The sequence below is a fragment of the Polypterus senegalus genome, chromosome 8, assembly GCF_016835505.1.
Source record: "Polypterus senegalus isolate Bchr_013 chromosome 8, ASM1683550v1, whole genome shotgun sequence".
Lineage (NCBI taxonomy): Eukaryota > Metazoa > Chordata > Cladistia > Polypteriformes > Polypteridae > Polypterus > Polypterus senegalus.
In genome coordinates, this window is record NC_053161.1 from 144,302,223 (window position 1) to 144,327,716 (window position 25,494).

At 37.2% G+C, this 25,494-nt stretch overlaps 1 protein-coding gene across 1 annotated transcript in view; it reads left to right on the forward strand.

Moving 5' to 3' along the window:
* Positions 1-25,494, forward strand: part of csrp2 (cysteine and glycine-rich protein 2) — a 50,343-nt gene that overhangs the window by 15,607 nt on the left and 9,242 nt on the right. The window contains exons 2-3 of the mRNA XM_039761885.1: positions 15,838-15,956; positions 24,565-24,733. Coding sequence (XP_039617819.1) covers positions 15,845-15,956; positions 24,565-24,733 — 281 coding nt within the window. The 5' untranslated portion in view covers positions 15,838-15,844. The remainder of the gene's footprint in view (positions 1-15,837; positions 15,957-24,564; positions 24,734-25,494) is intronic.

Here is a 25,494-nt window from a genome sequence, read left to right on the forward strand (position 1 = left end):
GTACCTGTTCTGATTTACTGTGTTTGTTTTTGCTATTTTAACTTTAAATGTTCCATTTTGCACATCGATTTCCGCTCATATTGAGTCAAAACCCAGACTTGCCATTTAAAACTTGCAACAGATGAGTAATACAAAACAGCCTACAGAATATAGAATAAAACGTTATTTAAAATATAAACCAAGTAAGATTGCTTAACAAATGTGGGAAATTTGCACATTAAAAATTTGACTTTGCAGCAGTTGATTTGTGCAGGTTATCTGAATTTCTAGCCCTGCTCTTGGCTGAAAAACCACACATGCCCACTAGAGAAGATTTTTGTGTTTAGTGTGTGTGAAATAATAGTTTGGAATGATCATGTTTGTCATTAAAATCTGTGTTTAGCTTTATTCATCATAATGTGGACTAAGCCCTAAATGTGAAACTAAACTGCTCTTATACTTCTCTACACACTGGTAGCTGAACATCTTAAATTTGCATTACCTTTATTTCATCTTTGTTTATCCTGGGAGTGGGCCTGAGCAACCCACCTCATTGAGCCTGATCTAATCAAGTGCCAGCTTCCTTTGTTACTTTTTTCTTTTACATGTCATTTTTCATCTTGGAGATCTGCTACAAAAATGGGTAGCATGTGCTTGCATTGTGTTCATTTAAAGAACAAACTCCTTGGTGCTTCTGTACATTTATGCATTTGTCTATAGTGAAATTTTATTTTGTCCAAGCCATTTTGCCAGGGTTTCTTCTGAAACTGCATGTGCTGATTTATGGGGTCCATAAATGATCTGTCTAATGTATTTTTAAGTCATGTTTAAAAAAAATTTTGAAAGGTAGTTTCCAGGATTGTCTTCACTTTTGGGGAGCACATAATTTTATAACTTTGAATTAGTCCCGAATTTAACACCGCGCAATATTGGCAAGTTTTATAGTTGTTACATTCTTCGTTCAGAAAAAAAATTTTGTTAATTACAATTGATGGATGATTAATGTATAGTTGCTAATCTCGTTTACCTGTAGGTTTTTGCTCTGAAAACACAGATCCATCTGCTTGTTTGTAATGTGTGTGGTTCTTCTCTCTATTTTGGCTGATAAAAAGGCCTCATTTTTGTTAGAGAACAACTTTGACTTTGTGTTTTTAATAGTATAGTGGTCAAAAACACTCCCTGGTAATGAGCTTATGTGTAACATTTTAAAATTTCCAATATTCTTATTAAATGGAGGTTATCTAGTTGTTCCTTTGTTGCTCCTTGAGTTCTCGGCATGAAAAGAAGTACTTTTTACAAAATTTCAGTGATTTATATACACTAAATTCATAAAATGGGTATGAAGAACTTGCCTTTCATGACAGAGATATTGGGTATGATCTTTATACTATAAAGAGGTTGATATAAGTTCATTTTGTTTGGTTTCCATTGCAAAGTAAAGCTTTGTAATTATCTAAGGGAAACTTCAAACAGAAGAATTGGTAGTTTACTGTTTTTGTTTTAAAGCACTTGAGAAAAAAGCAAATAGAATTTATAGTGCATGTACAAAGCAAATTGAAATATTCCCATTATCTATTTCAGATATTTTGATTCAAGATGTAGATGGGCCAAGTTGAACAAATTAATTTTAACTCCAGAATGTGATAGCCTATACTTTTATCTTCTGTGTACCTAAATTAAAGACTGTCTTTTGAATGAGATTTAAAAATGTTGATTTCAATAGTGAATGTACTGTCATTTTTGACTTTCAGTAAATATTTTAATGAGCTTCTTGTCTCTTCCCCAAACACGTCAATATTTTTGTGATTTTAATTGTGCTATGCGTACCCCAGGCTACAAAATAAAAATTTCCTCATTTGTTCATTTTCATTTCTGGAATTTTTAAAAATTTCTTTAATTGCCACCTTCCCCCTTTGAAGTCTTGCACATTTTATTTTCTATTTTAACCTGTTGGCATAATCGGGCAGAGTATTGCAAAGTAAAAACCACACAGTACATGACTCAGAACTAGATAGGTTAAATAGGGATTGGTGGATGGATACATAGTTGGTAATGAAAAACAGATTTTTAATGTTCTCTATGGTGTTAAGCCGCTTATTACTGTATATTTGAGCTAGAGGAGTTAACACCTTTGAAATCTGCTGTGCTCCACAAAAAATGTGATTGCCAGCATTTGTACTCGCATGTCAGTGAAATGTTTCATATTACTAATTTATTATATGATCACATTTGATTTTCAACAGTGTCTCGAAGTGTGACTCTACTGTGAGTAACCCCAGAAACATTATGTAAACTAAGCCCTTAAGACCACTGTATCTGCATCCGAAAGGATAAGTGAAGGGTGATTGCATTAAAATAGGTGTTATGGTTCTGTGTTTGCTGTGTTTTGAGAAAAGGCTTAGATTGAGGTTTTGCATAAGGCAATGTTTTAAGGAGGTGAAAAACATACCCAAGGTAGATTAGAAGAAAAATGATCAATACTCAATGCAGACTGAAACTTGCAGGTTTATAGTTCTCATTTCACACTAAATTTCATCATTCCTGGTAGAGCATTTACTGTAACCTCAACCTTTTCATAGCTAAGAGCACAAAACTAATAATGCAGTGTATTTATTCTTGATCAAAATTCTCAATAATACCTTACTTTGAGAGGAGGTATTTCTTTCTTTTTGCAAGGAAATTTACAGATAACACTAGTTTAGATGTGAAGTGTTCAGAATGTTAAACCTTAAAGTAGGTACATTTTTATGATTCTGGATTTTATCTAGACATTTTTCAAAAGGTAAAATTTTGCATATTCTGTTTTCAATATTCTGTGTCATAGATAACAAAATGTTGTGTTCTCAGGGATTATGCATGTCTTTGGAAAAATATTTGGATCTCACACCTTTATCATATAGTCTCACATTTTGATGCATGATTTTTGGTTGTCATGCTGTCTGCTTCATGGAGCACATTTCAAAGCTTTTACTGTAGTGTCTCTTCAGCTCATTGTAATGGAGCAGTATTTTCAAATTCTTTATTGCAGTTTCTCTAGTTGTGTCAGATATTTGGGGAACAACAATTTCATAATATCTCTTGGCAGGTTGGGATCCTGCCAAGGTCCCTCATGGATGTTCATTTTAAGAATCTGTAGTATGCCTTTAGGCAGATGCTTTTTATCACTGGCATACTGAAATGTAAAAATGTTTGGAGAGGTGCTTTGTAATGTGCTTCATTCATGCTTGTGGCAATCTAAGTAATATTTTTAAACTTTGCTACTGCAAAGCATCTCTGTAATGTGATGACAACACTACCATACTTCGATTGTTATGGTTTAAACTGATTGTTTGCCTCACATCTCTCAAGCTCTTGGCTAAGAAAATCTTAATTTGGTTTCATCCGACCAATAAGCTTTTGAAATCATACGTGCAGTACAGTATTCTGAAAGTGACAATTTTCAAATACTAGACCCCAAGGATGTGGGGGGTGTGTTTTTTTTTTTTTTTTTTTTGTAAAAGCTGAGGTTGCATTCTTTTCTTTCTCCCACATGAGCACTGCTTATGGAATTCCTTTGTGTGTGTGTGTGTGTGTGTTGTTCATCCACTGACAATGGTGATTGGTCTTGGAATGATTTCTGTTATGGCCTTTGTCTGGCAACAGTCTTTAGAGAGAGAGCCCAGTTTAGGCAATGTGGCAATTTTGCGCTTCTGATCAAATGGGCTTATCAGAGGTCTAAATGATGTTTAATGCCTTTTGATACAGATTTGTACACTTCACTCCCAAGACTTCAAATTGCTTAATATTAACCCATGTGTCTTGGAATGTTCTTTAGGTTTTTATTTTCATGCTTTCTTTTGAAATCTGACAACTGAACATAATGTTTTGTAAAGCTTGTAGATCATTATGAAATGGTCTATTTTATACTTAATGCCTATATATGAGATTAGGCTCACAAAAGCAGAATACACTTTGTACACAGCACTGTATGTGTAAATTGAGAATGAAGTATGTGCTTATGTATATACTTTTAAGGTTTGTGTGTATGTTTCACTTAATTCCAAAAAAAACTAATGCACTGACATTGATGTATCATACAGCTGCGAAAGGTTAGAAATAGAAGTTTAACCAGCTTGTCATAAAGTTTTAGTTAACTGTCCAGCTGCTTAGACGTCATACTGTTCCAGAAGTTCTGGCAGACGTTTTGAATTAAGTCCCAAGTCTGTTTCGGCCTGGATGACAACTCAAAGCTTGCTCTGAGTGTTCTGTCAGCCCTTATGCTACAGAGTATTGAATGGCACTTAATTATAAATTGAACAGGCCAAGACTTGATTGCACCTTATCAATTAGAATAATATACTACTGCCAGATTCACAAAGCAAAGCTGTGATATCGGCACAATACTGGTAAAAAGTTGTACACATGCCAGTTTGGAAGTTGCTACTGAAAAATACAGTCGGGGAAAATAAGTATTGAACATGTTAGCGTTTTCAGTATATATACAGTACAGGCCAAAAGTTTGGACACACCTCCTCATTCAATGTGTGTTCTTTATTTTCATGACCATTTACAACACTCCATCACTCTCCTTCTTGGTCAAATAGCCCTTACACAGCCTGGAGGTGTGTTTGGGGTCATTGTCCTGTTGAAAAATAAATGATCGTCCAACTAACCTGACTTCTACGCAACACAACTGCTGGTCCCAACCCCATTGATAAAGCAAGAAATTCCACTAAATAACCCTGATAAGGCACACCTGTGAAGTGAAAACCATTTCGGGTGACTACCTGTTGAAGCTCATTGAGAGAATGCCAAGAGTGTGCAAAGCAGTAATCGGAGCAAAGGGTGACTATTTTGAAGAAACTAGAATATAAAACAGGTTTTCAGTTATTTCACCTTTTTTGTTAAGTACATAACTCCACATGTGTTCATTCATAGTTTTGATGCCTTCAGTGAGAATCTACCAATTTAAATGGTCATTAAAATAAAGAAAACACATTGAATGAGGAGGTGTGTCCAAACTTTTGGCCTGTACTGTGTTTCTAATGGGGCAATTGACATGAAATTTTTGCCAGATGGCTGTAACAACCCAAGTAATCCACACATACAAAGAAAGCAAACTAAGTCCATAATAAAGTGGAATGACACAGGGAATAAGTATTGAACATGCTTACTGAAATTTATTTAATACTTTGTAAAAAAGCCTTTGTTGGTAATGACCGCTTCAAGATGCCTCCTGTATGGAGAAACTGGTCACATCCATTGCTCAAGTGTGGTTTTTGGCCCACTTTTCCACATGAACTGTCTTCAAATCTTGGAGGTTCCGGGGGGCCTCTTCTCTGAACTCTAATCTTCCGTTCTTTCATAAATTTCCAATTGGATTCAAGTCAGGTGATTGACTGAGCCATTCTAGCAGCTTTATTTTCTTTCTCTGAAACCAACTGAGAGTTTCCTTGGCTGTGTGTTTTGGAAATCATTGTCTTGCTGATGTGTCCACCCTCGTTTTTGATCTTCAGCATCCTGGTAGATGGCAGCATATTCTTCCTGTACATTTCTCTGTTCATCTTTCCTTCAATTTTATGATGTCTGCCAGTACCATATGCTGAAAAATCGCATATTGGAATGGTGTTTTTGGGATGGTGTGCAGTGCCATTTCTCCTCCAAACAGTGTGTGCAATGACATCCAAAGAGTTCAATTTTGGTCTAATCTGACCAGACTATATTCTCCCAGTATTTCATTGGTTTGTTCAAATGTTTTGCAGCAAATTATAAATCAACCTCAACATGCTTTTCCTTCAGCAGTGGAGTCTTGCATGTTGAGCGTACATATAGGCCATGGTGGTTGAGTTCATTACTTTTTTTTTTTTTTCTTGTTTTTATAAAAAAAAAATATATGTGCTAAGTCCAGGTCTTTTTGAAGCTCTCTGTGAGTGGTCCTTGGCTCTTGGACAACTCTTCTGATTATTCTTTTGACTCCTCTGTCAGAAATCTTGCAAGGAGCACCTGGTCGTGACCAGTTTATGGTGAAATGTTTTTTACCACTACCGGATTATGGCTCCAACAGTGTTCACTGGAACATCAGAAATTTAGAAATGCATCTGTAACCAATGCCATCAGTATGTTTTGCAACAAGAAGGTTGCGAAGGTCTTGTGAGAGCTCTTTGCTTTTACCCATCATGAGATGCTTCTTGTGCAACACCTTGGTAATGAGAAGCCTTTTTATAGGCCGTCAATTAGGACTAAACCAGCCGATATTAATTTGCACTTATAGGGGACGGGATTGCTTTCTAAATATTGACAGATTTTAGCTGGTTTCTTGGTTTTTCCATGCCTTTCTTGCATCTCCTTTTCTTTGTGTTCAATACTTCCCCTCTATCATTCCACTTTATTACACAACTTAATTAATGGATTTATTTGTATTGATTTCTTTGTATGTGTTGATTACTTGGGTTGTTACCCACATCTAGATAAAATTTCAGGTCAGTAGCCCCATTTATTAATATATTTACTGCGAAAATTGTTGTCGTATTCAATACTTTTTTCCCTGCTGTAGGTAGGTAGGTTCACTTGTTAGTACTTCAAAATATCTGGAATCCTTAACATTTCCTTGCGGTGTTTCCAGTCCAAAAATATCTCTCTCTATATAAATAATGCACTGTTACAACTGATTTATACTACGAAGACATTTTGCCTCTCAAGCTTAATCTGTTATCTTGCAGTCTTTGTAATAAGCTGTACAACTCTTTGGAATTGCGTGTGGTTTGTTTTTGTTTTTCTTTCTCTGACATTGACAGATTCCAAGAATTGTCACTTGGATAGTGTCAAAAAAAAAAAATGAAAACGCAATGTGTGGCAGTCACAGATGCATGGAATGGCAACTATGAACATTATTTCCTTAACTAACTTTGTCTATTAGCTGCAGTCGTTTTATCTGTGGCATCAGTGAGTTAAGTCATTACTCTACATATTTTTAAGTAGACGTGACATAATGATATTATTATAACTATATGTGAATGAAACTTTTAATGTCTGCCTGCATTATACAGACTAAGCAGAATTGTCCACTTTTGAAAAGTTTAGTAATATTTATGAAGAGGTCTGCAAATCTTCAAGCTGGAATCGCCACTATACATTCCACAGACGTTTGTAATTCTCATAAGTAATGGGATTACTTTGTCCATTTTGAGCTCATTTAATCTACTTATAGAGTAATGGAATGCTGCCGCTAATCCCAATAGCTTTCAGGACAATGTAGGAACCAGATCTGGCTAGGGTGGCTGAACCTTGCATGCATCCACACTTGTAGGGGACAAATTTTGTGTTGCCAGTTAATGTTGTACACACACTTCCATGTCACAAAATATATTCAATAGTCTTTTTTTTCTTTCCTCCATCTGTCTCTTCTGTCTCAGTCCACCACCCTCCAGCGAGTGTTGCCTTCCTTCCTTCCTCCCTCCCAGCTCTGACTCACCTGAGGAGGCTGGACGGCTTCTTTTTCTTTCAAACCTGGGAGTACATTAGGTGCTAGGGCACAACCCGAAGGAAGAACTTTCCAGATCAGGCAAAAGTCCCAAAATGTAAGGATCATGAATCCTACCACAGGTGCCTCCCATGGGACTCGGCACGACTGACTCTCGGCACTAAACTCCCATCCTGCCCCGCCGAGTTCCACATGGTCACTGCAGTCCTGTAGGCTGTAAATACAGGGAGTGCAGAATTATTAGGCAAGTGAGTATTTTGACCATATCCTCATTTTTAATGCGTATATTCCAACTCCAAGCTGTATTAACTTGAATGCTTATTGGATTTAAGCACGTCAGGTGATGTGTATTTGTGTAATGAGGGAGGGTGTGGCCTAAGGAGATCAACACCCTGTATCAAGGTGTGCAGAATTATTAGGCAGCTAGTTTTCCTCAGGCAAAATGGGCCAAAAAAAAAATTTTAACTGACTCTGAAAAGTCAAAAATTGTAAAAAGTCTTTCAGAGGAATGCAGCACTTTTGGAATTGCTAAGATATTGGTGTGTGATCACAGAACCATCAAACATTTTGTTGCAAATAGTCAACAGGGCCGCAAGAAACGTGTTGAGAACAAAAGATGCAAATTAGCTGCCAAAGATTTGAGAAGAATCAAACGTGAAGCTACCAGGAACCCATTATCCTCCAGTACTTTCATATTCCAGAGCTGCAACCTACCTGGAGTGCCCAGAAGTACAAGGTGTTCAGTGCTCAAAGACATGGCCAAGGTAAGGAGGGCTGAAACCCAACCACCACTGAACAAGAAACATAAGTTGAAACGTCAAAACTGGGCCAAGAAATATCTGAAGACAGATTTTTTTCAAAGGTTTTATGGACCGATGAGATGAGAGTGACTCTTGATGGACCAGATGGATGGACCTGTGGATCAGTAATGGGCACAGAGCTCCACTCCAACGTGGAGGTGGGGTACTGGTATGAGCTGGTATTTTTAAAGATGAGCTAGTTGGACCTTTTTGCATTGAAGATGAACTCAAAATCAACTCCCAAACCTACTGCCAGTTTTTCGAAGACACTTTCTTCAAACAGTGATACAGGAAAAAGACCATGATTTTTATGCAGGCCAATGCTCCATCACTTGCATCGAAGTTCTCCACTGCGTGGCCAGCCAGTAAAGGCCTTAAAGATGAAGGAATAATGACATGGCCCCCCTTCCTCATCTGACTAAACCCTATCGAGAACTTGTGGGCACTTCTTAAACGCTAGATTTACGGGGGAGAAAAACAATACACCTCTCTGAAGAGTGTCTGGGAGGCTGTAGTCACTGCTCCACAAAAAGCTGATCGTCAAACTGACAGACTCCATGAATGAAAAGGCTTATGACTGTTATTGGAAAGAAGGGTGGCTATATTGGTCATTGATTGATTTATTTTTTTTGAAATGTCAGATGTTTTATTTGTAAATTTTGAGGTGTTTATTATTTTCACTATAACAGATGAAAATAAACAAGTGAGATGGGAAAATTTTCATTTTTCCTTTAGTTGCATAATAAATCTGCACACTAATAGTTGCCTAATAATTGTGCGCACATATGTATTCCCCTGATGTTCACACTCACATTTCCGTTGTGAAACATTCAGGTTTCAGGTTTATTAACATTTTGGATTGACTGATAGCACTGTGTTTGTTCCATATTAAAATTAATCCTCAAAAATACAACTTGCCTAATAATTCTGCACTCCCTGTATATAAATTTAGGATATTTCCCCCACTGCTCCCTTATCTTGTCCTCCCATCCAGGTAAGGATCCCATTCTCATCCAGGCCAGTCAGGGCAGGTTGGGGAGCTTGCACTGGTATAGTGTGTTGCCATACCCGCCACATAACGAAACGGCTTGGGATCCCGGTTGGCAACCCCCCAGACAGGCAGCTGAGTCACACCCTCTGGAAAAGGCCATCTATCTGCCTCAGCCAGGTGTTGCATGGGTGTGTCATTGGCCTGATCCAGCAAATTAGATCCTTAAAAATGAGGATCACTCTCAGCGAATTGTGCCACATGGCTGTAGTGCCATAAGTGATGGTTCCTCGCAATGCAGGTAATGTGTCTCATATAAGACTCTGTGAGCAATTGCTTGTGCAACACAATGTTAAGCCAGCAGTACCCAAGGATTCTCCAAAGAGAAACAGTACAGAGTCCAGTCTGTCTCGTCCATGTAGCAAAACAAAAAGCATCAGGACTCTAAAGACTTGGTCCTTCATCCTTTTGCAAAGATATCGGGAGTACCACATACCCCTTGAGTGACCTCATGACCCCTGATGCTCTTCCTATCTGTTAAAAACTCTCAATCCAGTAGTTGACACTCTGTCCACAGACAGGCACACTGCTGATGGCTATGTCCAAGAGGTCATTAAAGGCCTGGCTCTTGGTTTTTATCCAGGACACTTGGACTCCTCGCGCAGCCTCTAAAGAACCCTGATCAGTGCCTCCATTGACTCTGTGAACATCACCGCATTGTCGGCAAAGTCAAAATTAGTGAATCTTTCTTCACCATCAGATGACCCTGCCCAACACCCAGTCCATGCAAGCATTGAACAGGGTAGGAATAAGAGCACAGCCCTGACAAACATCAGAATCAACTGGAAGAAATGTACTAGTGTACAGGCAAGCCATGACATTTAGCAACTTCGGGGGGGATCAAGCAAAGTCTCAAGATGTCCCACGGATCAGCTTCATCAACTGAGTCACACTTTTTGAAAAATGCCAGTTAACCCTGCTTGGCACTTAATAGAGAATAGAAAATGGAGTACCTGTAGGAAAGCTTGCATGTGCACATAAGGAGGCAAAGTGCCAACATGACACAATGACTTTTCAAGCATTTTGAGTTCACTCTCTTGGAACTGTGAGGCAGTGACCCTCGTTACTCTTTCATTAAAATGAGACTTGATACAAATTGCATTTGTATGTGGATGTTCAGTAGCCATACAGGATTTCATTTCTTGGTGCATTACACCAAGTACAGTACATACTGGTACCTTTCTGTCCAAATGCATCTAGAAATGATGTATTTTGGCACTGCTATTATAAAACTTGGTAGTAAGTCCAATTGATTCCTTCGCACAGTACATGTAAGGACCAACATTGCCTCGAACTCTAGAAACCATATGATTGTGAAGGAAAATGTCTTCTGCTGAACTCCTATTTTATTTCGTTAACTTTTTATGTGCTGCCAACAATTTGGTTGAACTCCTTAACTTAATCCCTGAAGAAAAGTGCACAAAGCCAGATGTTAATGAAGATGAGCAGTTTAATGAGGCTGTTTGTGTTGGAAAACAAAATGACCCCTGACTTATTTCAGGAATGCAAACAAGCTCAAGATATGTATTGTGCGTTTGTTTTCCTGTGAGGCTTGCAGTATCCGTTCATAAGAGTGACTTCTCGGTTACTGGCAGGAATTCATTACTGTAAACCATAATGCTCTGCAAGAATTAAATAAAGCCATTTATTCTAATGAACATATGCATTCTCTGTACAAAAATAAGACCAGTTACTAAATTTTATCATAGACATGCTGTATAACTTTAATATATAAATTAAAGGAATAAATTGTAAAAATGCATTAGCAAGAAAGGCATTTTGCTTTTTAAACTACTGTATACAAGGCCTTAAGTTTAGAATGCAGACCATTATTAAATGTACCAACAATAAAGCTTAGTGTTTTATTGTCTGTCTGTCTGACTGACTTGTTTGTAATTCAATACAAATTGTTTCCCACAGTACACAAGTGTTATCTGGTTAAATTTACAAAGCCTCTTTCTGTGTTTGATGACCATAAGATACATTTGAGGAGCTTGGGAAACTCGACATTGCACATCCTTTTAAAAATCCATCAGGCTGGAGAAGTTTGCAAGAAGCCATAAGAGTAGGCATTGGGGTGCAAGGCATTATATTAAATTAAATATACATTGTAATATTATTACACTACACTTCAGAACCCTCAGTCTAGGAGCATCTTGCTGCACAAGAATCAATGAAGTGCAAGGTGTAAAATAAATAAAAATCTTTTGCCCATTTAGTTTGTCACAAGAAGATGGCTGAATTATCAGTTATAGGGTATTCTGCTCAGAATCCGTAATCTTCTAGTGGAGTATTGTGTGCTTTTTCTCATTGACATACAAACAAAAAAAAGACACAACCACTCCTGAAGATGTGTGTTCCTACTCTGACAGGATAAGGGAATGAGACCTCTTTAGCCTTCCTCATTGAAGAGTATGAGGAGTTACTAATCTTCTGCTTTATCAATGAATTTGAAGACAAATCTACCAACATTTTCCTTAGCACCACTATCTCAGAAAAAGTGATTCTCTAAGTCAGAGAAATTTTATTTTCAAGATAAAATCCAGGTAATATTATTTTTCACACAATTGTGAAAATATGGAACCAAAATTATGAATCTGTGTAATGCTACAGTAGTATTTTATAGAGATTATTCCATTATTTAAGGTTAATTAGTATTCACTTGCAAGTATCTCCAATTTCTATTTCTCTTAGGAAAAAAATAAGTAATTGATTGATCTCAAGGGGCAGTTGCAGTTTTTCAGCAGTATTAACAGTGGTCAGATAATGAGTGAGTTAATTACATTTATATAGTGGTTTTCTAACCTACTCAAAGCACTTTACATTGACAGTGGTGGACCACTTCAACCATTTCCAATGTGTAACATCCACCTTGATGATGTAAAATCGGCCATTCTTATTCCAGTATGCTCATAACACATTAGCTATCAGATGGCGAAGGGGGGTGAGAGACAACCAGTTAGAGACCAGGGATGATTAGTGACCAGAATGGACAAAACTGTGGTGATTAAATTTTCTAGTACATTGGGAGACTCCTTATTCTTTAGATCATTAGAACACTCTAGACGAGAACAGGCCATTCAGCCCAACAAAGCTCGCCAGTCCTATCCACTTGTTTCCTCCAAGAAAACATCAAGTTGAGTTTTGAAAGTCCCTAACGTCTTACTGTCTACCACAATACGGGGTAGCTTATTCCAAGTGTCTATCGTTCTTTGTGTAAAGAAAAACTTCCTAATGTTTGTGTGAAATTTACCCTTAAGTTTCCAACTGTGTCCCCGTGTTCTGGATGAACTCATTTTAAAATACAAGTCTCGATCCACTGTACGAATTCCCTTCATAATTTTAAACACTTCAATCATGTCACCTCTTAATCTTCTTTTGCTTAAACTGTAAAGGCTCCGCTCTTTTAATCTTTCCTCATAATTCAACCCCTGTAGCTCTGGAATCAGCCTAGTCGCTCTTCTCTGGACCTTTTCTAGCGCTGCTATGTCATTTTTGTAGTCTGGAGACCAAAACTGCACACAGTACTCAAGATGAGACCTCACCAGTGCATTATAAAGGTTGAGCATAACCTCCTGTGACTTGTACTCCACAGATCGTGCTATATAACCTAACATTCTGTTAGCCTTCTTAATGGCTTCTGAACACTGTTGGGAAGTTGATAGCTTAGAGTCCACTATGACTCCTAAATCCTTCTCATAAGGTGTACTCTCGATTTTCCGACCGCCCATTGTGTAATCAAACCTAATATTTTTACTTCCTATGTGTAATACTTTACATTTACTGACATTAAATTTCATCTGCCACAAATCTGCCCAAGCCTGTATGCTATCCAAGTCCTTCTGTAATGATATAACGGATTCCAAATTATCTGCTAATCCACCTATCTTGGTATCATCTGTAAACTTAACCAGCTTGTTACTTAAATATACAGGTATATGATTTAGATAAGAATCTCGATATAGATATTAAATATAGAGAGAGAGAGAAAAAAGAATGTAACAAACATACAAAATCTCTGGAGTTAATTGACCATGCTAAAGGTTCAGCACAACCGTGAACACTACCAAATCAAAATATTACTAGGTTTGCTAAACTGATTATGGCTAAGATGCAGTGTTCATTTAAGTTGCTTATTAGTTATTCTGGATTTCTGCAAGACATTTTGTTTTTAAACAATACGTAAATGTTCTTATCCCAAATGTGTAACACATGAAAACAACACATGCATTCTACACATTAAAGAGAGTGCTATCAGCCATACAAAGAGCATATCTAGCTTACATTACATATACTTAACTACTGTGACAGATGTTAGATACTGTACAGTATATGTAGTCTTTATTGTTATACAGTATGTTAGTGTGTACTACCTTTATTTACTAAGAAAACAAGAACACCATAACATTTTGCTGGCAGTCTTGTAGCAGATGGCACCAGGTCCTTGTGTTCAGTCTTATTCGCTCATTTCTCATTTGAGTGTTTATTTTATTTTGAGATATTTTTGTAAAGTTAAGTCATTCGTCGCCTCTAAACACCACAGGCTTAGAGTTGCGATGAACAGTGTGACAGGTCAAACTGTGTTCTTGTGACTGCTGTTGTGGTGTGAAGACTTGTGAGGATAGTGATTCTCCCTTGAAGAGGATAAGTGGTGTCTGATTGAGGTTAACATTGGGACCTGATCTCCGAGTCATTCACTATATAATATAACATCATATTTTATTTATATATAGTAATCCCTCCTCAATCGTGGGGGTTACATTCCAGAACCCCTCGCGATAGATGAAAATCCACGAAGTAGAAACCATATGTTTGTATGGTTATTTTTATATATTTTAAGCCCTATAAACTTTCCCACACTAACATTATTAGAGCACTCGACATGAAAACAACCTTTAGTCAAAAGTGTAAACTGTGCTCCATGACAAGACCGAGATGACAGTTCTTTCTCACAATTAAAAGAATGCAAACATATCTTCTCTTCAAAGGAGCGCCGTCAGGAGCAGAGAATGTCAGAGAGAGAGAGAAAAGCAAACGATCAAATCAACACATGCTTTTGGGTTTTTAAGAATGCCGAAGCAAAGCAATAAAGCAGCATTTTTTAGAGGGAGCGTCCGTATCCTCTAAGCAAACAGCCTCTCTGCTCACACCCCCTCCGTCAGGCACAGAATGTCTCAGAGAGAGAGACCGAGAAAAGCAAACAATCAAGCACCGCGAGGGAAGCACATCGTGTATCGTTGAGGAGTTTTATTTAATATGTAATGCATGCTCTGATTGGGTAGCTTCTAAGCCGTCCGCCAATAGCGTCCCTTGTATGAAATCAACTGGGCAAACAAACTGAGGAAGCATGTACCATAAATATGCTTACATTTAAAATCCGCGATGGAGTGAAGCCACGAAAGTGGATATAGCGAGAGATGGAGATATAATATATCATTTTAGTTAGCCCCAGTAATGCAGAAATTCAGGACACTGAATTGGATTGTTTATTGAATTTGTAAGCAGGTGTTTTGTTAATTTGACAAACCAACAGCTGTCAGTTTGACTGTGCTGAGAAATTTTAAGGAACACAATCTTCTGTTCTACTACATCCCAAAAGTCTTCTATTGATGGATACTGAAGACGACTGAAAACTGTCTTTTTTATGAAAATAGTTTAAGACAACTTTTACTTTGTGACATTGGGGCATTATCATGCTGGAAATAGCCATTAGAAAGGGTAAACATGGTCAGCAATAATGCTTAAATAGGACATGACATTCATGTGATTGTTTTTAATGGGCCCATATTTGCCAAGAAAAAAAATTCCCACATCCATACACCACCAGCCTGGACTGTTGACACAAGGGAGGTTGGATGCATGAAATAATGCTATTGGTGCCAAATTCTGACCATACCATTTCTGTGCCTCCACAGAAATCGAAATTCCTCAAACCAGCCCAAAGTTTGTCTTTAGCTGTCCAGTTTTGGTGAGTTTTGTGTTCTGTAATCTTATTTCTGAATGATAGGAGTGAAACCTGACGTAATCTCTTGCTGTTGCTGCAGCCTTTCTGCCTCACGTTTGATGTATTGTACATTCCAAGATGCTATTATACTCGCCACAGTTGTACACATTGGTTATCTTGAGTTACTATAGCTTTTTTTTTTTTTGCACCATTCTGTGTAAAACAGGTGTGTGTGATCGAGAACAGTCCCAGGTGATCTGCAGTTACAGAAATATTCAAACATGCCATAGTTGAAATTGGAGATTCCCCCCAAATTCTGGTGTTTGATATGAACATGAACTGAATGCTCTGATGTGCATCAGATGATTGCAAAGATAAGTAGGGTGTAGAAGTGTTCCTTGTTTACTACATTTTTGCATGTATTTTTGTTTGTAGCTTAGAAAAATTTGCTAAAGCTGAGGTGACCTGGTCAGCCCGACTTGGCATGTTGTCACTGTAACACAAGGGAAAAATGGAGTGTCTGAAGCTCAGTGTTACGGCAGTATGATAAAGCAAGTAACACCGTGTGTATTTACACTAACAGTTTCATTTTATCCCTTATGTCTAGCATTACAATGCCTAACTGGGGTGGAGGAAACAAATGCAGTGCTTGCCAGAGAACCGTGTACCATGCGGAAGAGGTATGCTGTGATGGAAAGAGCTTCCACAAGAGTTGCTTTCTTTGTAGTAAGTACTAGTTCTGCATTCTTCAATGTTCTGCAGTTACAGACTGATATTAGCAGTGTTTTGTACAAGTATTTTTCTAAATAACTACAGTAGCCGTTTGGCTATTGTCATATCATTTTCTTTTTATTGGGCCTTTATTTGGTAGCTATTCCTTTTTTCCCCAATTTGTGTAATATCAAGGCCAAATTCATAGCTTTTCATTTGATTAATATTATCTATGTGAAAGTATGATGTGCTTTTATCTGGGTATGCAGGTGCAGGTGTCAACTTTAATTTATTTCACATTGTTGATTTTTCTCAAGCATTACTTCACATAGGCATGGTTTATGTACCCTTCTATGTAGATGGCAGTGGTCCAAAGTAGGAATGCACCATTGCTTCTAATTGGCCTTTTTAAAACAAGAGTTTATATGCTTTATTTGCCTCTGTTTGTTTTTGTTTTGTGTGTCAAGGCTGCCAGCATGATCTAAATTGTGCTTTTTTTTCCTTTTTATTAAAAAAAAAAAAAAATTCCACTAAGCTTCTGTCATTTCAATTCATAGTGTTGGGAACCTGATTCACATTAGTGTAGTCATCCCCGTAACAATCAGTCACACATTGATGCCTCTTCACGCAAGGCTTTGTAAGCTTCTCTGGCAGCTACTGGTGATGGATGAGCACGTCCATTATCTCATTCTGGTTTTCAATTGTATCCAGATGTTTTTGGATCCATTTCTGATCATTGTGCTGTAGGGTGGGTTTAAAATGACTTTAATTTGTTTACTTTAAAAACTTTGACCATAAATTGCATAATTTGTGCTTTTTTTTTGTGTTTTTTTTCCCTTGGTGTACTTGGTGGATTGTTAGGTAGTCATTTTCAGAGTTGAGAGAAATTTTGAAATCCCACTTACGTATGATTTCCTGATCACTTTTGTTAACTGCATAGTTAGGAGATTTACAGATCACTTATTTTAAGACAAAAATAGAAGAGCATTAACTTTAAAAAAATGATCAAGAAAGCCTACACAATGCATCTTTATGGAAAAGTGTTACAGACTGTCACAGGAAAAGACACTAAAGTATTGTTTGAAATTTTTAGAGCTGCTTTTTTAAAAAAAAAAAAAAAATTCACAGTACTGTCTTTGTTGAAACTTAATAGCATTTCCATGAGGCTGGTGTCCTGCACTATAGTCTAAAACCAAAAGCTGTTAGGAAGGAGAGTTGAGTCAGTGTGTGCTTGAAATATTAGATAGTATCCTGCTCTGACTTTTTGCCACATTTTTATAGCAGGAATTTGTAATCCTTTTTAACTTGGTTTGTCTCACTTTAATTATTAAAACAGAAACCCATCCTTTGTATAACAAACCTGTGAAGATTTGTCACTTGGATAGCAGAGTTGATCTGTTGTTCTTGGAAGAAAATCTGAAAATGGGCCCCATTGTATTGAGCAAACATCACATGCCGTTGTTTAATTCAATAAAATAACTTTCCACACTAGGATTACTTTAACAGGTTATTTGTAGTAACATGAAAGCTTTTGGTCATTCTTCTGTTGAAGAGTGGACTCCTAAATAGATTTCCCTTTCCATAGTGATGTAAATGGCAGTGTTTTAAAGTGAATAAAGAAGGCTATGGAGCTAACAGAGCTAGACAGTGTTTATGCAGTTTAACCTTGTATTATCAGTGATGATAAAATCCAGTTCTAGCCATTCTTGCATACAGTCACATCCGGAAACTCACTATTCCAAACTAGTCTTGTGCAAAGCATACATATTTGCAGTCTAAACTCTTTGTATCTCAATGCAATGTAGTATTGAAGTGTGTTTTCATCTTAAAATATTTTAATACAATTTTTGCAAATGTTAGAATTATAGTGATCAATTTCTTATTAGTATACATCAGTAAAATCCAAGAGCAAAAGTCCCATGTGCACAAGTCTTCCAGGGCTATGAATCTCCTAAGGCAAATAGTTAAAACCTAGGACCACCAGTTAGCTAAAAAGGGTGTTTGCTGTAGAGGTTGTATCTCCATGACTATTTATTAACACTTAATGTTCCATGCCAAAGAGCGTTTTCTATAAAGCTGCTACCAGTTAGCTCACTCAGGTATGCAGCATCTGGATTTCCACCTGATCAGGTGCTATCACTTGTGTTGGTATGTCTATTCTCTGAGATATTTCAGTCTTTTTGTAATGTTTCTTATTTTGGACTTTTAAAAAAATTACCATGAGTCAAATTTTGCCATTAGTTTTTGTGCATTGATAAGGTGAATAAGTGGTGCAGATTTATTCTTTTATAACCTAGTATTGACATTCGATCCTTGTGTTGTCTACAACAACAAAGCCTTGGGTTTAACTTTTTAATTCCAAAGCAGGAACCCTGTTGCCCATGGTGAGATCCATAACTGAAGAGCGCCCGTGCTGGAGTTGGACTTTGGTTCCATATTGAGTCCAGCCTCACTAAATAACTAAAAGTAGCACAAGCAGAGGCTGAGTGTAAATGGATTGCGTCAGTCTCCAGGAAGTCGAGTTAACTGATCACCATCTTTCAGCAGTCAGTTTATGCTAACAAAGAAGAACCACTGTGTGAAACCTCAAATGTTGTAAATGAAGTATACAGTACAACAGACCATAGGAAGATGCAAAATGTGAGAAGAGAAACATCTAAAAAAATACATAAAGCACACTTATCCTTCACTCTTCAGGGCCCACAGAGCAATTCACTAGCACACAAGAGAGAAGACTTTAAAACAAATTTTTGGTTTCATCCTTGGAAACAAAAGTATTAGTGCTTTATGCCTTTGGATCCAAAACTGAGTGTTACCTTGTAGATAGGGTCACGTTGGTGAACATAATAGCATTTGTGTTTCTGGTGGTTTTTGTTTTGAAAGTTACAACTATTGTTATGAATCTTGGGGAAAAAAAACAAAAAAATCACCATCAATTTAATAAGAAAACTAAATATGCAGGAAGGAGCATGTTTCATTAGTTTACAGCAGGCAATGGCACACTGTAGCTTCAAACGGTATGTTGCACATACACCCTCACCCTGATGGAGGGATGGTCCGTAAGACAAAATCTGAACAACTGTAGCAAAGCATGCAAGCTTTCAGGAGCTAGAGGGGTTTATCTGTTCAGCCAACTAAAAGACTACAAATGTTATGAAAGGATTTCAAAGTAAGTCCTAAATGTTCTTGTCTGTTCTATAAACCCGAATTAAGGATGCTCCTTTTATAGTTTTTATATTTGTGTGCAGTCATGCATTTCTCTTCTATTATGAAAAAATTCTTTCATTACAGTTTAGTTTATTTGGTGGAAGTCTATCACCGCAGTCAAACCACTAATGGAAAGTGAGGCTTTTATTACCACTTTTATCCCATTATGGAGTTAGTTCATAAATGCCTTCATACATGCTTTGTGAGCTCAATGATGTGACTGATCAGATGTGAAATCTAATTGTTTGACTCAGTGTTATAAAATTGTAAAAGTACACAATGATGGTGTGGTGATGAATTTGTTTTTAATATTGTCTCCTATACAGACACTAGAAAGGAAAAGAGGCTTTGCATTCTTTCACGGTTTGCGTCGAGCACGTCCACAGATATGCGTTTTGAAGCATCAATTGATTATCTTTTTCTAACTGGTTTATGCAGTTCACAGTTGCAGGGTAAATGGCAAACACTGCAATGCATTTACAGTAGCACTGTGTACACGGGTAGTACTAACATGTCACAAGTTCCAAAAGAAGTGTCCATATGGATTACCTGCACTGGGGATGAAATGAGCTGCTTCATTTCAGTCCTGAACTACTGTAATGGATTAATGCAAAGCAGACAAGCTTAATTTCACACAGGAAGTTTAAAGTTTGGACAAATCTCAAGAGGAGACACTAACTCAATTTGAATTTAGTATGTATTTACCCAGTTAATGATGCAAATAATAAATCGTACAATAGAAAATGTTATAAACCTAACTGATTTTCTGACAAACCAGATGTTAAAGGCATGCTACAGAAACGGATTAAAGAGTTTATATTATTCTGAATTATCTTATAATGCACAAATTCAGCAGTATAAAACATTTTTATCTTTGTTTAAGCAGTATTTTTCAGTTGCTGGAGAGAATATCAGAATAAGTTTGGAATGTGCACAAGGTAAAATAGAGTATTCCTTATTGCCCTTTAAAAACTATTCTAAAATCCCCTCAAGATTATAAAATGTACTCCATTTGTTCTTGCATGGGGAATTGCCATGCCCATCACGCATTTAAAAATCCAAGCCCTATATTTTTGCAACAGTGTAAAATAACATCTGTAATACAGTATGCCCATCAGCTCTTTAAGATGAGTCCATTCCCAGGACATTTAGCTGATGCCAGAGTTCTCATCATGAGTCTTTGGGTTGTCTGTGTTTCAGTTTAGGAAGTGTGTTGAGTATACAGCTGCTTATAAAATCTGTAGCAAGATTTTTTTCTTTCTTTCATTTCCCTAACAATGCGTGAACAACTGTTTCCCTAAATGCATGAATGCAATGAGAGTTCTCATCCATTTCCTCACTAAATATGATAAACATGCTTATATACCTTGTAGTGCATTTGTGACCATATAAAAATTGATACCTGAAAGCATACAGGAGTAGATGCCAAAATGTTTTCAATTTTCTAATTCTCTTTTGTATCACTGGTACAATATTAAAATGCACAGTTGTATTTCATTTTCGTTACAACTGCTTGCATATACAAACACCTATAAGACCTTGAAAGAAACTGGATTAGCTCCTGTGGCCATAGAAGTAATTTTGGCTGATAGTAAACTGTAAATGTTAAATGAACAATGATGGATAATGGAAACTGAGCACCTTATTGTACAGTATGTATTTTAACCATAAACTTTCATATCAAAATCTGCAAATTGTTCTGTTAGAGTACTGTTTTTATTTATTTTGAAGAGAAGCCGTTTGAGGGTGCATACCGTATGTGCTTCACACTCACAGGTCATCTGGTATTTAAAATTTTGTCCAGTTTAATAGGGCTAATGGGAGTGGTAATTAAATGTAATTTACTGGTATATAAATTGGGTGGCATGGTGTCGCAGTGCTGCTGCCTCTCTGAGATACAAGGTGCTTCTCCGGTAATATTGAAACGGATACTTAACCCCCATTCTTAGTTGTCTTTTACAGAAATTATTTCTTTAATAAGTAGGACTTGATTTTGGTCTTTTAACTGTTGACCATTTGATGTTCATTCCTGTTGATCCTTTCAATATTAATCTGTAAGAAACTGCTACTTTTTGTTTTGCATTTTGCAAGTGGCTAAGGATTTGTGCACTATAAACTACAAGTCTGCATGTTTTTTCTCCATTATCAAATTGTTGCTGGTGTTCCTTTCAATTATTGTCTTTGTCATAAGATCTTATGATAGACAATTTCTTTTCAAAAGTACTTGTATTCAGGCACTTTTAATGTATATTTGGAAGATGTGTAGACATTGTGGTCGTGAGGCATTTTTTTCCTAAATGCGATTTTCTTCACACACATTATGACAGGATTCCATTGTGCTTACAAAATGAGACCTGTGGCTTTCAGTTCCCTTTCTCAACTTCCCCCAGGATTTTATGTTCTGCAGTGCATTAAATAACTAATCTGGTATATCAAGTGTTTAATTTGTGAGTTTCCAGGGAAGGCATTTGCTGCTTTTAAAGTGGCTGCTTGGGTTATTCAGCAAAAATCAATGAGTCATTGCGGACCATATGTCCTGTGTTAATAGAAATCATTTGTGCCTTAGGTTTGGATCACATGAGGTTTCTCAATGGCCAGTTGTCTCTTAGTACCAGTTATCTACTCTTAAATTAGATTCTATTGTTTGCTTTATGACTTTTAAACATCAACCTTTAGAACTCCTTCTGGTCCATTTAGAGAGCTCAGAAAACATTGGCGGACACCCTTGATTTTCAGAGACCATTGTACAGTGGCTTTGTTTTTGTTCAGTGCAATGCAGTCCATTGTTAGTGGTGTTGGATATTCATGGAATATGTAAATGTACAATAGGTTATGTGCATTTTGATTAAGAACATGGCCTTGGACTGAAAGCTCTTCTTGACATCTGTGCCCTTGCCTCTTACCATATTCTAGTAGAAAGGTTAGAAGTACTGTTTTGCAAAAGCCGATACTGTTGATAGCATTAACTTTGTAGTTGAAGTCCTGGAGGATTTCTCTACACTTAACCCCTCAGCCCAGCCACTGGTTATATTTTTGCTGAAATTGGGCAATGCAGTGCTTGGACTATCTGGAGTTTACCCATTTTCCCCACACATTTTGTTTTTGGGCTTTCTTTAAATATCTTCCTATGTGACACACACTTACTTGTATGTTGGATTATCTGGATCTTAAAAATGGCCCAGTATGTCTTTGAAGCATGAGTAAATGTTATTTATTGAGGAGATGTTTCGTTTTTGCGCCAATAACTGGTAAAGGTATAATGAGCACCATCGTTGTCCACTCTTCCTTCTCCAAAGTGCTTTAGGCCCCATTCACATTATCCTTTTCTAAAACATTTGACATCTGTTATGGATCATTTCTTCATACCCATTTTTAATATGTGGTGATATGTGTTTGCTACACTAATATACTCTGATAAGGATCAGTTTTTGTTTTTATTAAAGCTATGCTGTCGCAGTAAGATGAGTCTGCAGATAGTAAAAAATTGTACCTAATATAGAATTCTGTGCTTTAGTTTGAAATATCATGCATCATTACACAGCCTTTAATGTGGTTTTGTACATTATGCACGTAAGCAATGGCAAAAAGTAATAGATGCATAATGTTTTAGTATATATTTTTAAGGCAGCACCTTATCTATTATAGGGAATGCTTGTTTACTACACTGAAATGCTTTTTTGGATAGAATCAAACTAGGGGGATTTGTTGAAGAACAGCTGTTTATGAATTGTATGTGCACACATACAGTAACAAAGTTTAAACTGTCCAACTCTTCATCCAGTGTGCAAAGTTTTTGCCACCTTGTGACACTTTTCATTTAAGATCTATGAACAATGACACTTCAGCCACAGTTCAAAAATTGATTTCATTGGCATTGTCCCCATTTTGTGCTCTGCCAGGTTACAAATGTGCCTACTAAAACTCGGTTTGTGGTCTTTCTGATTTGCCATCATGCTTAACATTGTACATTTCCTTTACAAATATACAAACAAAAGACAGTAGAAAACGACTGTTTGTAGAATTACACTGTGTTACATTTTTCATGCTCCAAACAGCACATTTCAGATGCCTTCTGGCAGTATGCCTGCCTGCTACAGTTCTGATTATTGGTTGGAGGGTTAAAAATCAAGCTCAGATTGCATCTGTCTAACTTTGTGGTTATACTTGTTTTATTGCACATGTTTGGGGTGTGAGTGTGTGAACCAGTTGTCACAATAAATGCCCTCTGCATATAAAATTTCCTACTGGAATGTAAGCGATGCTCTGGGGTGAGTTTTCTATTTTCACTAATTTATATTTGTTAAATTGCCAGTGTAGTAGAAGTTAACGTTCTTCTAGACGATTCAATCAGTCATTTAGTAGAAGGTCTAAGGCCAGATGTTAGAGTACGTTTTTGGGCTTATAATACATTTTACAATATTAGGCTCATTTCAATTAAATTCTCACCACAGCCTGGAATTGGTTACAAAGCTCCGATAGAAATCTAATCCTTAAGTGGAAATTATGAAAATTGTGCATCTTCAAAGTGGGCAGAATGCCAAAATCTTGCAAGAGCAAAATAATTTGCTAAGCCACATGCAATCTCAGGACAGCATTCATAAATCTGTGGGCCTCTATTGCCTCGCCCGATGTAAAAAAGGGTTTCATGGAAGAGGAGTGAGACTGAAACCGTGCTCACTAAGAACATTGATGCTCCTCTCAAGTTTCCCAGGAAGCCTTTGTCCAAATCAAGAGGATAAATCAAAAGTTGAAAACTAAGTCATGAGTGTCTTGCCTTGTAGTAACCAAGCTGTGACTTAAGAGGCTAGTAATCCGTTGGGCATGGTAATCATGGCATTTTATTTTGTGGATGTTTTATAACCTCACAGACAATCATTTATTGTATATGTTTGAGGCAAGTCGGTTCTTATGGACCATTTTTTTCCTGTTGTACCAAGGGCAGATACAGGAATTAGTTAACAAACACAGTAATAAGGGTGCACCCTCTAGCAACAAAGAGGCCACTGCTACAAGAAATTGTCAGAAAGGCAAGACACAGTAGACAGCAAAGGATAGCCTGGGTTCTGGAAGCCCAGATGGCTGTGGTTCTGTATAAGGCCAATTGGCAGGAGAAAGTTGCACTGGCAGAAAGAATTTAAAAACTGCACTAAAAACCCACACTAGTGGGTTGATAACGAGGGTATCGGCTATTGCCAGACAAAATATTACAACCTAGGAAGAAAAAGTGGTGAAAGAGGCTTTTACAGTAAGGCCCAGTGGGATTTAAATTGAGCACTTCCAGTCTAGTTAAGTCTGTTGATAGATATTAACAGGCAGGTTGTTTCTTTTGAGAGATTCATCCAAATAAACTGGATTTATTGCAAACCATGATCATATAATAAGCATTATACATTTTTTTTTTTTTTATATATAACAGTGGTGTGCAGGAAGGGCCTTGATAGCACAACTATTGCCATACACAATGAGGAGATCTACTGTAAATCTTGTTATGGCAAGAAATATGGACCCAAGGGTTATGGCTATGGACAAGGAGCAGGTACCCTCAACATGGACCGGGGAGAGAGGCTTGGCATCAAGCCTCAGGAGTAAGTATCTAGTTTATTCTTTGTAAATGTGTGCAAATTCCTAAATGAATAATTGTGTCCGCATTCCCCACAAAAGCTTTCAGCAAGCACATCCGAGAACCAGAATTTATTGTCATCTTCAGTGCTTTAGACCAGTTTTTTTCTTTGTGAAAGTAAAGCACACATTATGGGATCACTTCTCTGTTTCTACAACAGACTGAGGACTGCAAAACTACTAGGCAACAGCACATATGGCTAAACCTTCTCCCTCTTGCTTTCTACAACCTTCGTAGTGCTTAGGGTGAGAGCCTTTTTGTCTTGCTATTTTTCTACCACTCCCACATTATCTTCTGGTCTCTGCTGGCATCCTCACAGGCCACTTTCATTCAGTGATGCACTGTGTCTCCTTTCACCTGTCCAGACAGCCACATCACACTATCTTCATTTCTGCATCAGCTTTTATATTTCAATGAAACTGCACATCCACCTAACTCTCTTCTTGACCTTGTTTCCTCTTACATCTTCAGCCATATTTTTTATTTTTTTATCCAATGCATAATTATTCTTTAATTCAGAAATAGTTTTATAAGTCAGAATGACGACAGTATCTCCCATGCCTATCTTGACCTTGATTTTGAAGACTGATTAGAAGATTGAGGCTCAGTGGATTTTCATTCCTAGTCTTTGTACATAAAACTGCATAAATTATAACTGTCAGTGATTGGGTCAGAAAAGCACTCATCAGTAAATATTCATTCTAGAAACTGTTCAGCTCAATTCTA